The sequence below is a fragment of the Haliotis asinina genome, chromosome 1 (genome assembly GCF_037392515.1).
Source record: "Haliotis asinina isolate JCU_RB_2024 chromosome 1, JCU_Hal_asi_v2, whole genome shotgun sequence".
Classification (NCBI taxonomy): Eukaryota; Metazoa; Mollusca; class Gastropoda; order Lepetellida; family Haliotidae; genus Haliotis; species Haliotis asinina.
In genome coordinates, this window is record NC_090280.1 from 86,345,282 (window position 1) to 86,359,393 (window position 14,112).

The 14,112-nt window shown below is 36.6% G+C and overlaps 1 protein-coding gene across 1 annotated transcript in view; it reads left to right on the forward strand.

Moving 5' to 3' along the window:
• LOC137298995 (sodium/calcium exchanger regulatory protein 1-like) overlaps positions 1-14,112 on the forward strand; it is a 36,367-nt gene that overhangs the window by 3,723 nt on the left and 18,532 nt on the right. Inside the window, exons 2-3 of the mRNA XM_067831459.1 lie at positions 11,736-11,908; positions 13,720-13,818. Of these exons, the coding sequence (XP_067687560.1) occupies positions 11,736-11,908; positions 13,720-13,818 (272 nt within the window). The remainder of the gene's footprint in view (positions 1-11,735; positions 11,909-13,719; positions 13,819-14,112) is intronic.

The window sequence follows — 14,112 nt, forward strand, 5'->3', positions numbered from 1 at the left end:
CAAGTAAGTATACAAGATTCTGGCAAGTCAAGATAAAATGAAAAAAAACTGTGATTGTGAAAGACCATTTGCCACCATTTTGTGTGTAAAACTGACCTCATATCTACCCAGCTCTCTCCCTTCTCACCCTTCACTCTAAACCCAGGCTCTCCATTACCCCTTGCCAAGAACCCTCCAATCTGCTCCCCCAAATACACTAATAAGACTTCATCTCTGAATACAGTTCATTTTAGACAGAAACAAATATTTCTTCACATTGAAAAGGAGCCCCAGTGAGATGGACTGAGTGAGTGAGTGAGACTGGTTTCACACCATTTTTATCAATATTCCAGCAATAACATGGCAGCTGCCTCTAGGCAACCCCCTCAACGTGCCCTTTTGTTAATAATATCATACTTGCTGGAAAACAGTTCATGTTCATCGCCAGTATACATGAGAGAAAGCCTATTCTTGTCAACTTTTTACGTGAGTTAAAAAACCTTTTATCAATTGAAAGATACATTGCCAGGAAAAATAACAGCATGACAAATTTCCAACAAAAATGGCCCATGGAACTAATACTACAATTGGTAGCCTAGTTATTTGTTTTTAGAGGTGCAGTATATATTACCCACTGCATGTATCATTGACACGTAAGAGGTGATATCATCTGACACAACTTATTACTCATTGTACCTGTCATGTTAGCTATGCCTATATTACATGACATTACCACCTAAACGTCATGTAGCCTGAATGTACCTTTTCATTCTGGGTGTGTTAAGAACTACTTTTCATGTTTTCGAATGTACTTTATTTGAATATGTATGCATGAATACTGCCTTTATGAAATAGAAATATACTATGCCAATATCGTGACAATATCCATGTACATCCATACTCCCATACAATTACTGAGGTAACAATGTAACTGCCTTGCTGATATGAATACTGTCTATATGCTTTAGACAGGTATACTATGCTAGTACCACTACATCATCCATACTCCCATACAATTACTGAGGTAACAATGTAACTGCCTCGCTGATATGAATACTGTCTATATGCTTTAGACAGGTATACTATGCTAGTACCATTAAAGCACCCATACTCTCACACAACGGTAATTACAAATGCGTAACTGCCTCTCTGAAATGAATACTGCTTGTATGCTTATGGTAATGCACGATAATATTATTGTTACAAGCTCTCGTACATCCATATTCTCATACAATTGAAGATGTAACTATATAACTGCTTCACTGAAATGAATAAAATATTGAAAAAAAAACCCAATCTTTTCCTGACTAATTTTCCACTTGCCCTGAGTTTTATGACAAAATTATGATAAAGCAATTTTGAAAGAGTAAGTCAGCGTGGTACTTGATGTTTACTGAGAGGTGTCAAATAGCAAAGAAGGATAACTCTCCTTTATTATCACCTTGAAATTTAATAACTGCATTTTGAGCAGATATGAAATGAAATCCAAGTTTATTTGCATTTTGATACCATAAGAAGAAGTTATCTAGTTGCCCACAGACAAGTATAATACCATTATTTGATTGTCCAAAATGAAAACTGACTTGTCCGGGGCATCAGGCAATTGGATTTTTTTACCCCTGGCAGTTCAGGGACTGTGGGACAGACCGCAGAAGAGGCAATCTAGACTTGCCAAATCTATACTTTGGTAGGGCTCTTCTTTAATTTATTTTCTAGTAAGAACAGTCTGGAAGACAGGTCACACAATTATGTGTTCACTGTTATACATTATCGACTGAAGAGGCAATTAAACCTAAACACATTGCACAGTAAATGTCATCAATCTGTACAAAACAGATTTGCATTAAGCCAATTAAAATGGATCTGTTTACCAGTGATTCATGCATGTTACATCCTGGTCCATGTCAATTCTTGAACGTCAATACCATGTTGAGCATATTTATTGAACGGAGCTCAGTTCTGTCCCACCCATAGATTTGCACAAGTCTCTTTGTTAATGAATAATAGTTTAAATGGATTTTTTTTAAAAATTATAAAACATTAATTATACAGATTGTCCACTTATCTAGACCTCTTCAAAGGATAGAATTATTGTACAATACAATGAGCCTAGCATTTAGTACAGCACTGCAGAAAGTTTATCCCACCCCCACAGACTGGCTGTATATCCTGTAACACAATTTCTACAACCAACATGTTGGCTGTATATATGATAGGTCTCGGTAACTGAATATGGTGTCACACAGTTTTTAAGTACTTTTACAATATTCCTGTATTGTGGTGATCTTCCTTCAGTTGTTGAGGATCTGTCTAATTTTTATATTGTATGATCTTCAGTAGTTAAAATGTTTTAGATTTACATGCCAGTTTTACATGTATATCTGTTGTGATATAGTTGGTTTTGTTGTCCTTTGTTGACATACCTTTTCATAATTTAAGTTTATGTATTATGAATGAATGACTTTGTTTTAGTCATGATGTTACTTAAAATCTAGGGGCGGTGGGGTAGCCTAGTGGTTAAAGCGTTCGCTGGTCACACCAAAGACCCGGGTTCGATTCCCCACATGGGTATAATGTGTGAGACCCATTTTCTAGTGTCCCCTGCCGTGATATCACTGGAATATTGCTAAAAGCGGCGTAAAACCAAACTCACTCACTTACTCACCTAAAACCTATCCTCACTCACCCTAACCCACAATATTCCTGAAGCTTAGTGGTTGAAGTGTTTGCTTGTAATGGCAGAGGTCTGGGTTCGATTCTCTACTACAATGTGTGAAGCCTATTACTGGTGTTCCGTTCTGATATCTGAAAGTGATAAACTAACAAAATATAGGTAGTTATCCACTTTGATCTTATACACCTACCCATAATGTTCTATATCAATATTTCAAGGCTATACGTAATTTTTAAATGTTAAATTTCAAAATACCAAACAGACTGCAGTCTACAGTCAGTATCAGCAAGCATGTTCAGATGGACTATAATAATTCCAGAATACAATGTCAGAGTTATTTGGCAGCATACTGGCAACAGGTCCAATAAAGAGGAAGACACATTAGTTCATAGTTTAACTGTATAAATGAATTTTTTTTTAACAATTTTTTAACATTACCTCTGATATTATGAAAATAACATTTTTGAAAAAATCTCAGTATTACAGTTTTTCCCGCTTTACCTTCAAGGGTACCATATTTTGAACACATTGTAGGTACACATAATTTTAGACGACTTCAAGCTAGGATGCGGAGTAAAGCCTTAAGCCTCTCTGCTGTTGTCAAGTGGAACAGATGTTCAGATTAATATGAGGGATCAGGGACATGTTGCATCATCAAGATTGTGCTGGAGATCTGGCGCCAGCTGTTTGCAAATGCATAGAACCAGGTTTGATAAGGTAACAGCTGTTTACATTCATGAAGTGGAGATTAACAATATAATGTTGCAGATTCTGCAAGTTGGAAATAGTGATGATTAGACATATTTTTCAGATGTGCACAAAGAAATAAAATTACAACAGAAACAGAAAACAGTTGTTTATGTTCGTACCTAAGATTTACCAAGGTCTGTTGGTTACAAAGTCCAAATGTTTTTCGGGGTGAAACGAAAAATGCCTTTTTCTGATCTTCACAAAGAAATAGAATTAAAACACAAACAGAAAACAATTGTGTATGTTCGTACCTCAGATTTGCATGGGTTTCAGGTGAGGCTTGTAGCACAATCAAACAGCGTTTGATTTAAAAGAGACATCACCACAGACTAGTTCTAAGATCAATATCAATTCATATATTCCATACATGGTCTCTCCTGTCACATCATTGCTCCCAATCAGAATTCCCTGTGGAGGTCCAGGTGTGAATTGATTTTCAGTAACCCATGTTTGTCGTAAGCGGAGATTAACAGGATTGTGTGGTCAGGCTCGTTGACTTGGTTGACATGTGTCATCGAATCCCAATTCTGTTGACTGATGCTCATGCTGTTGATCACTGGATTGTCTGCCCAGAATTGATTATTCAGCCATTTAGCCTGAATAGTTGCGGCATAAAGCTAAACTACACCAACTTAAACCAGTCCGTAGATTAGGATTTGAGTGTCAGGTTGAAAGAATGTTACCAGTGTCTTGCAACTTTAAATAATCAAAATTTAATTGAGTGATTTTAATGTTAACATAGTTTAAATCATAGAATTATATTACAGATGGTGATTTCATAATTGGATTGCACGAAGTCAACTAGGATGTACTTTGTAAATTTATTACCAGACGAGGAATATCAGTTATGTGAAATATGCCGTCTCCAATCTTGATAAGTGAAGATCCGGGTTAGAATTTGTCTCCTGCTTGAAACAGTGTAAGAATCATCACCGAAAAGTCATTCTGTGCATTAAACAAAAAATTGGTTGCCATAAAGTTGTATGTTTAATTATTCAGGAACCCATGTGTGTTGTACAAAACAGCTAACATGGATTGGGTGGTCAGGTTTGCTGACATGTCATTATGTCATTATATCCCAAGAGCATAGATCAATGCTCATGATATCAATCACTAGATTGTTTGGACCAGACTTGATTATTCATTGACTCAGTCATTACCATGTTAAAGTTAAACAGACAAACACCATGTCAGTGATTCAACAGGTCAAACTTATTTGTATCCCAAAGGACTTTGGATGGAAATCATCTATGTCAGTTCTACTCTTTGTACAAACTCATGGGGATACAATCAGCAGCCCAAACCTAGTATCAAATTATGAGGGAGATTGCAATCCAATAAACTGAATCAAGAGATTTACACAATCTGGCATTATTTTTTTAGCAGACATGTATGAAAAACACAACAAAACACACTGTTTTCTTATCTTTCACTTCAGTGATGCACATACAACTGAAGTTGAACTCACTCACTCAGGGAATAATATATGTAATATTTTGTGGCAGAAATCTTTACTAGAACTTTTGACCTTCCTTAAGTGATGTATAACATCTTCAAGAAGATGTTGTATTTGCAGATATTAGGATATCAAAATGGTTTGACCTGTTTTGTTAGTTGTTTTTCTAATCCAGTATACGTTAATGGCTGTTCAACATGTTCGAGGATTTACCGGTGACCTGTATTCATTTTCAAGTGCAGATTATATGTAAAGAGTCGACCTAGTGTCTGTTATGTCATTATTAAGCTCATTCATTAATTCTAATCACGGGCATTACAAATGTACTGTTGTCAACAATCCAGCTGACAAAATACTTGTACAATATTGATACATCAATACATTATGAATTTGCTGTATCATATTTACATGTGGCATATTTGTTATGTATTTATTTTAATATATTTATTAATATTTTACCTTCAGACTATTGTAAATCTGATTATGTTGGGATTTGGTTTTTTTTTTTATGAGGCAGTATTGGAACATTACGGCAGAGTTACATATATTGCACCTCGCAACCATGACTAGTTTGCAAAGTAGAAATGAGGTGGAGTCATATGACTTTCAGTGTTTACCCATTAACACTTCATGGAATCATAGGGGTATTGGGGTAGACCCGGGTTCAATTATGAGGGCAAGGTGTGACACCCATTTCTATTCCCTGGCTGTTAGGCTAAATAGAAAAGTGAAGTGTTTCTCAGCCATTGGTGAGTCACAATGGTGTGCATAACAATTTTTCATTGCCATTTAAAAAAAATTATTTTTACTTGGCCGTGTCCCAATCATCCATTTGTCTACTAAGTGAATGAGTGTCTGTAAGAATGTGTATGACTGAATCTACAACTCATTAACACGGGCTAAACTTCCCAAGCTGTATTTCTGAAAGAAAAAAATAAAAATGTGTTCCTCCCTCATCACTTTTTTTTCTATCAAAATATTTTTTAAAAAGTCCCCAATGTCCTCATCACTTTTGAAAAAAATGTCACTCCCTCACTCCCTCACACAGTCACTTAGGGAATAGCGTATATAATGTGAATATTTATTGGCAGAAATCTTTACTAGACGTTTTGACCTGCCATCCTTCAGTTTTGTTGACTTAATGATAACCTTTAAATTCACCATATCAAACATGAAACACTGAACACTCGGAAAACTCTTAAACATATCATCTGAAGATGAGTGGCCACAGGAAGCTGATAGATTACATAGGTGGATCCAGAAGCGGGGTGCAGATTACATAGGTGGATCCAGAAGCGGGGTGCAGGGATGTGCACCACTCTTTTTGTCCTGAAAGTTTATTAAATGAGCATTAAAAACAGGTGAAAATGAATTCTGCCATGGCTTTTCCAACACAGTATGCTTTTTTTAAACTTTAATAAAGTGGTTATGGTAGAATGGAGATAAACATACTGTGTTGGAAAATCAGAAGTAAGTATCAAAATGATAATAACTCTAAATTTCATTATATAGCTCTGATTTTCCAACACTGTATGTTAATCTCCTGCAAGTGCATGTCCCCTTTCTCAAAAAACTGTATCTACCCGAGAATTAGTCTATCTCACAGTCCTTGAACCACATTATTTTCCCTATTGATTAGCACTCCCTGCAATGCTAAAGCTAAATTTTGTACTTAAAATGGACTTGTGTATCTGCAGACTTGGTCCTGTCACTGTAGGGTGAAATAATGCTGATACTGAAAAAATACTTTCAATTTTAACTCTCACTCACTCACTCACTCACTCACTCACTCACTCACTCACTCACTCACTCACTCACTCACTCGGACAGGTGTGCTGGAGGCAGTCTTGTCATGAAGGAAAAGCTTTTGAAAATTACCAATAACTTCCATGTTTCACAATCTTTTTACCCATCTGATGCTATCTGTTTGATTGACAGTCCTTTAGAGTACTTCTGTTGATAAGGGTATATAAAAGTGATTGCATCCGTCTCTGTTGTAATGGAAACTGGGAATTGATACCTTGTTACGGCATGATATGCATGTTATACATGGCTTTGAAAATGACAATGGTAAAACGTGTCTGATATATTGGTTTAATTGGAGTATCATGTATACAAATTGTCAAGTTTATGGGTTGTCTGAATTGATGGTGTACATCTCGACTGAGCATTTTGGACTTTGCTCTCTGTATGTTGATATGACATAGACCTGATGATGTTCTCAACTATTTGTTATATATGACATGCAGCAATTGTAATGTGTGCAATAAATATTCATCAGCACTATACCTGTGAAGATCTTGGTTAGAATTGGTCTTCACTCACTCACACACTCACTCACTCACTCACTCTTGTCATTATACCCTTTATAACATTGTTCATAATGTCAGTGGATTTTCTGGCCCAGACTATGTTTTTTCAGTCTGCTGCAATGCAACACTTTTATATTGCTAGTGCATATAGAAAGGAGACTGTGAAATTATCTTGAGAGTGTCTATTGCACAGAGACAGAGGCTTTCTTCTAAAACTACTGGTATTGTAAACTTACGAAATATTTGTTGCTTGCATAAGGGTTTGTGTAGCAGACTCACTTGTGGTACTTCAACGACATGTTAATCTGTCTCACAGTCCCTGAACCACATCATTTCCCCAACTGTCTGGCTCTTTCTGCCATGCTGAAGCCCAAAATGAAGCAAGTTTAGATTTCTTTCTTTCTTTAGATCTCAGGCCTCACTGAGGCTCCTAAATATATATAGGTTTGCTTGTTACTATCAAAATCATATAAATTCAGAGGCAAAGCATTAGTCTGATTACCTGTATGTGACAAAGGAAATAAGGAAACCGTTCCAGCTAAGAAAGGCTTGATTTAATTTAGAACGTTTCTGCCATTAGACCAAACAACCAAACTGGGTTTCCTTCAACTGCCAGCTCCTCACAGTGATAGCTCATTCAGTGACAGTATACACAGTGTCAAACTCTGTGATGGAGTACAGACTTGGGCATACCTCTCTATCAATTAAGTTCCTACAGGGCTACAGCACAAAGCCAAATGGCTTATTTCTTTGTAACAACAGGATTGTTCAATAGTCAATTTTCCAGCCTAAATTGATAAAGCTTCTAAAGGAGAAGTTACAAAGTTTGCTGGTTTTGTTTTCATATTACAAATCATTTCCAAATGGAAAAAGTTTGCTTTCTGTTTGGGAGGTTGTTTGGTTTGATAAATCTGTATTTCTTTTATGTTTAATTTAGCAGAATTTTCATGTTTTGACTCTTTCATTAAATATATTGACATTCACACTTACATTAAACCTTAAAAATAAAAATAAAGTTTCTATGAACTAGTTCACACTGTCTCCCTTTTCTGACATCCAAGTAATAGGAATTTAGATCTGCAGATAAGTGTGTATTTGATGATTAAGCTGAAGTAATGAGATTTGGGCTGGGTGACTCAGGAACTAGTACTGCAGGTGGAAATGAATGTGGAATGCTGTTTATCATCCATGATGATTACAATATACACGGGGATGTGGGAGTATACAGCATTACAAACTCCTGCCTGCCCGAACGCCCGGAACGATCTGTTTTGGACGATGGGCAGTTTTGAAAAGTGGTCTTGGATGAATCTGACTATGAGTATAAGGACTAAAGCCTTGATTTGAAGTCATTAACTAATTTTCTCCTCTTATTTACCTTCTTATTCTGTTTCTTAATCCAGAAAATCTTGGACTGGCAACATTCCAGCCGGTCTGGTAACTTTTGAGAGTTACCAGACCAGTTGTCTGGCTGAAATTTTGGGGAGTTTACAACTCTGGAGTATGGTATCCTGTTGTGCTTGATGCCTCACGTAGGTTCAGTTCCACCTGTCCTGCATCGTTCCTGTACAGAGCCAACCTACATTCATGACTTGTCAAGGAACTGCAACATTGAACGGGATATCCTTTGTACAGGACAGAGTTCAAGTCCTCCCACAGTTATCATGACAGGCTGCAGTGAATTTATGCATAGTTTTACGTCCAGATTTTACAAGGAAGCTATGGGATCATTCATATTGTACATGCTTGTCTATACCTCATCCCCTACCTCCTTACAGTAGTACACTATCAACTAGTCTCTGAAATAAAAAAACTTTCAAGACTTCCCTTGAATATTTTTCAAAAAGCAATTTCTTTATTACTATTTTTGCATATTTCATACACTATGACATTCATGTCAAGGTCAAAGTGAGTCTTGAAACCTATGAAGATCCTGTATAGAAAAGACCTTCAGCAACCCATGCTTGCCATAACCACTGAAGGTCAGGGATAGAATAGGTCTTCAGCAACCCATGTTTGCCATAACCCATGGAGGTCTGGGACAGAATAGACCTTCAGCAACCCATACTGGCCATAACCCGTGAAGGTCCAGGATAGAATAGGTCTTCAGCAACCCATGCTTGCCATAACCCATGAAGATCTGGGATAGAATAGGTCTTCAGCAACCCATGCTTGCCATAAAAAAGGCAAATATGCTTGTCTTAAGAGGCAATTATTGGAATGGGGTCGGATGGTCAGGTTTGCTGAATTGGTTGACACATCGGTTTCCAGTTGCGATCATGTTGTTGATCAGTGGATTGTCTGGTCCATACTCAATTATTTACAGACCGCTGCCATATAACCTGAATATTGCTGAGTGTGGCTCAAAACTAAACTTACTCACTTGAAAATATTTGTACATTTGAATAACTACAGATCAAGATATCAAGAGAGGTTGCCTGGTCATGTTTTTGTTGACATTTAACTTCATCTAAGATTACAATCTTCACTTTCATTACTCAAACTGAAACTCTTTTCTTATTTCAAGAACAATAGCACTCATGTCGTTTCCTCGTTTATTAATAGAGTAGAGTGGATTGTGACAGTCTTTCTGCAATTCACAGGTTCATGTTCTGCAAGGCAGTGGGCACTCTGGGTGTTATTACAGCAGTGTTGGGCATTGCCACACTTCACTGCTTTTCGGCAGACTGGGTGTGTGTTCAATGAAACATTTGACAGCCTAAATAATGAATGGTCCCTTTTAGGTACTTATTTATTCATTACAGCCTTCAAGCAAGGTTATGTGGCTATGTTGAGGGGTAATGAGAAAGGGTGATGCCAAGGGGAGGGTGTTTAGGTGAATCTCCCACTGGGAGGCGGAAGAAGCCTCCAGATGGCTTCAGTTACAGCGTTCTTGAAGGAGAACTCCAGAAGTCTAATGTGCTGGAGCACAATGAAGAAGATACCTGTTGCAGTTAATGTTTCACAGGTCCTTATCGTAATGCCATTAAATGTGAACAGGATGTAGTGTGGTCTTGAACCTTGGGCCACAGTCAAGTGAGACACTTTTGGAAGATGAACTCCAAATCCAAATAGATCTCAATGGAATTTGCACACTGAAAGGCAAACAGCGGCTTAAATGTCTACCATGGGCACATACTCTGTCACTTGTTGTTGACATTCCTTCAGTTTCTTTTCAAATGCAAAATTTCTTTGTGGGATTGAAACTTATTTTTTGTAACCTTGGTAATGGTGAATATAATGGAGTTTAATGGGCTATTTGAAATTTGTTAGCACTACAGCCTGGCCCAGACGAAATTACTTTTTCAACATGACTATTTACAATTAATTTAGACTGTTTATAGTTTTAACCATGAAGAGGGCTTTTAATATTGGATGGTGAGTGGGGTGATCTAGACTAAGGCTTGATTTTGATTGGAACAAATAGTTCTTTTTAATTGAAAAAATTCTCAGTGAGAACGAAATATCCAAAATATCCAAACTTTGTCAAATTATTTTAAACTAACAATGCTAAAGGAATTATCAATTTATCCAAATTTGTATCAAAAGTATGATCCATTATAAGAAAACTAAATGGACACAGTTACAGCCATCTTGTGTTGTATTTTCTATTTTTGTATTTTATTTACTATTATGTATCTGTTTCATTTGTTTTGTATATGAACTAATTGTATTTGCTCTTTTACCACCAGTCATGGTTATTTGGGAATAAAATGATTGACTAAGATTGGTCTGATCACAAATACATGTGATCACGTCTTATGATCAACATGGAGATCCATCCCTGAGTTAAGCGTAAAGTATCCATACCATGGTTTATTACCCCGATGTACAAGTGTTGTATCACATTCACCTGTGTTGTAACAACTTTATCCGAGATTCTTACGATTTGTTTGGATAACTGATGATCTCTCATTGACGTCATGTTTGACAGAACTACTTTTCTATTCATAAGAAACACATGAATTCATTCATTCTACAACTTATATGCATTGTGGGAAAGTAAACATTCCAAATGTTGCCTTGTCACTGTTTAACTGTGAGTCGAACTGAGACATTTTATCCATCGAAAAACATAAAAGCAATGTTTCCACCAGTGACAGGGTGTTACAGAGTAGTTTACTGTAGAAAGTTGTTCTGACATGCATTGTGACGTCAGTTACCAAGGGGGGCAGACATAGTGATGTCATTAGAGTTTGACGTCATGCAAAATGTGTACAACAGTACAACATTCTTCCGTAACATTTTTCTGAAATCTGTTTTGGTTTTACACCATAAAAATAACAAAAGTATGCTATTTTTGTCAGTTTAATGCATGTAAAACATGGACAATAAATGAAATACCACACTCATTACATGCGAATTATACGAAATTTGTGACCTTCCTATGGTGTCAGATAACATAGGAAGGACTCTAGTTTCCTATAACTTGTATGCAATGAGACCTCATTTTGTATTCTCTACGAGTATATATGCTGATATTCAACTCACTAATGATGCTTCAGGAGATATTGAAAAACTATTGACCCAACCTCCATTAACTTCCATCTTCTTGTCCATACAGGTGTTGGGCTGGTCACTAGAAAGGTGGCTGGAGCTCTGAAGCCAACCCAGGAGGTCAAGGTCGATGGTGATAATTGGGAGATTAGGACTGTCTCCACTTTCAAAACCTCCGAGCTGAAATTCACAGTTGGGACTACATTTGACGAATGTACACCAGACGGCAGAAAATGCAAGGTAGGACATTCAGTAAAGGCAGAGTTACTCATGTTTTTTTTCAAATTTACAATTTTGGCCGTGTTTTGTCAGAGATGTATTTTGTCAAAGTTGCAATTTTGGTCTTGTTCGGTCAAACTTCCTTTTAGTGGTTGTGTTTTGTGAAGTAAAATTTGGCTTATGTTTTGTTTTGTCAAATGCGCAGTTTTCGTCGTGTTTTGTATATGGTCACGTTTTATCAAAGTTGCAGTTTCAGTTTCATTGTATGCAGCATGTTCATTAGATTCCTTAGGCATGCCTGAAATCTTTGAATGTGGGACTGAGTCCTTTTTCTCACAATTATGTTTCCAGGCTAGTCAGCTTGAGATCATGATCCTTGGTTATAAATGTGATACATGTGTTGCTGATATTATCAACTTGTTTGTAACTCGCATATAGGGACATTAGCAGATATACCAACCACTACGATTTTATCGTAGTCACTACAAATTTTAGTCATCAATACGACTGCACTAGAAATTCTATGAAATTTGAAGAAATTTAATTAAAATTCAGATATATAGACAAAAACATATATTTTCATCAATCAAATACATCTTTACAAAAGAGACGACCGGAAGAAATATAATTTTGATAATTTGGAAATCTGCTGTTGGAGGTATGCGAAGTTAAATCTTCACTCTTGATTAATGTCATATTATCTTTCTCAGAATCCATCCTGATTTTAAGTATTTAGTTGACTACTAATTTTATGGTCAAACTACTAATTTTGATCCTTGAAATTACTACTTACAGCACTTTAGGGTTGGCATCTCTGCATTAGACAGTGTAAGATAGCCAATCAGTATGACAAATAGAAATCAAGAGCAGGTTATCTGAATTAAATCCTTGAAGGGAATTTAGAAGTGGAAAGCATAAAAAAGGCCATATTTATTGGCGCTTTCTTGATAATGTTGACGATCTGGTGGCAGAAGTAGTTCACATTACCATTTGGGGCCAGTTGCTGTGTGTGTACCTCTTTGGTGTGCCTACTATGCACCTGATAAAGGAGCAAGCATACGCTCTGAAACATCTTGTTATCCACAATAAAGAAGTTGACATTCATAAATCAGACTTTTCTTGGGTAATCTGAAATCATAATAACTGTGTGGAGGTTTACCAAAATACTGGTGATTAAGATATGTCGAATGAGTTCCGAAGATGTATGCGGATTGTGTTGGATATTTAACACGATAACATCTGTGTCGTATGTACACAAACAGACTTGAAAGTTTGATATATACTCCCCAATAAAAGAAAGTATACACTTGAAAATTGGATAGGAATGAAATGTTGTGAAAATGTTTTAGGCTGGAAACCTAAACACTGCATGTCTGAAGGTCTTAAGTCCATCGTAAAACTCTGCCAAAAACTTACTCTGTGATAACCATACCTTGTTTGATTCATGCTGAGCCATAAGCCACTATCAAACTCAGGTGAATGTTTCCTTTGCCCAGCAGAGAATTCATTCATGAGAGACAATATCAGATGCTTACATTACACAGTAACTTACAGGTCAGTGGGGTAACCAAGTGCTTAATGGGATCAGTGTTCATTCTGAAGACATAGGCTCAATTTCTCTCATGGTACAAAGCCTCTTTCTGGTTCACCCTCTGAGATGTTGATGGAACATTTCTAAAAGTGACGTAAAACTAAACTTGCACACTTCTTCATTTGCCAGAGGTAAATATTCCCCAAACATACCAGTTATTTTTTTTAAAAAACTGTAAAAATGACATACATTTTTTTTTCACAAACTCCAGTACTGTAACAACTTCTGTTCTTGTTTGCAGACGACAGCCACTCTGGAGGGTCAAAAACTAATATTGGAACAAAAGGGTGATGTCGACTCAACGATAGTAAGAGACTACAATGGCAACGAAATGGTTATGGTAAGAATTTTTTATAATTTGTTTTCATATTTATTGTCATCATATATTCTGCTCCATACGTAGCAGACCAATGCAATATTGTGAGAAGTTGATTGAGGTTACATATACACCTATTTGTCTGTTTATTTTCTTTGTTTAAACAACACACGGCAAAATTCTAGCCGTAGTATGCCAGCTTGTGCATAATCTAGTCTGTAAAAGACAATCCAGTGATTGACATCATGAGCATCAACTACACGATTTGTAAATGACAGGCATTAGACAAGTCAGACCACCTGAACCCATAAGTCGTCT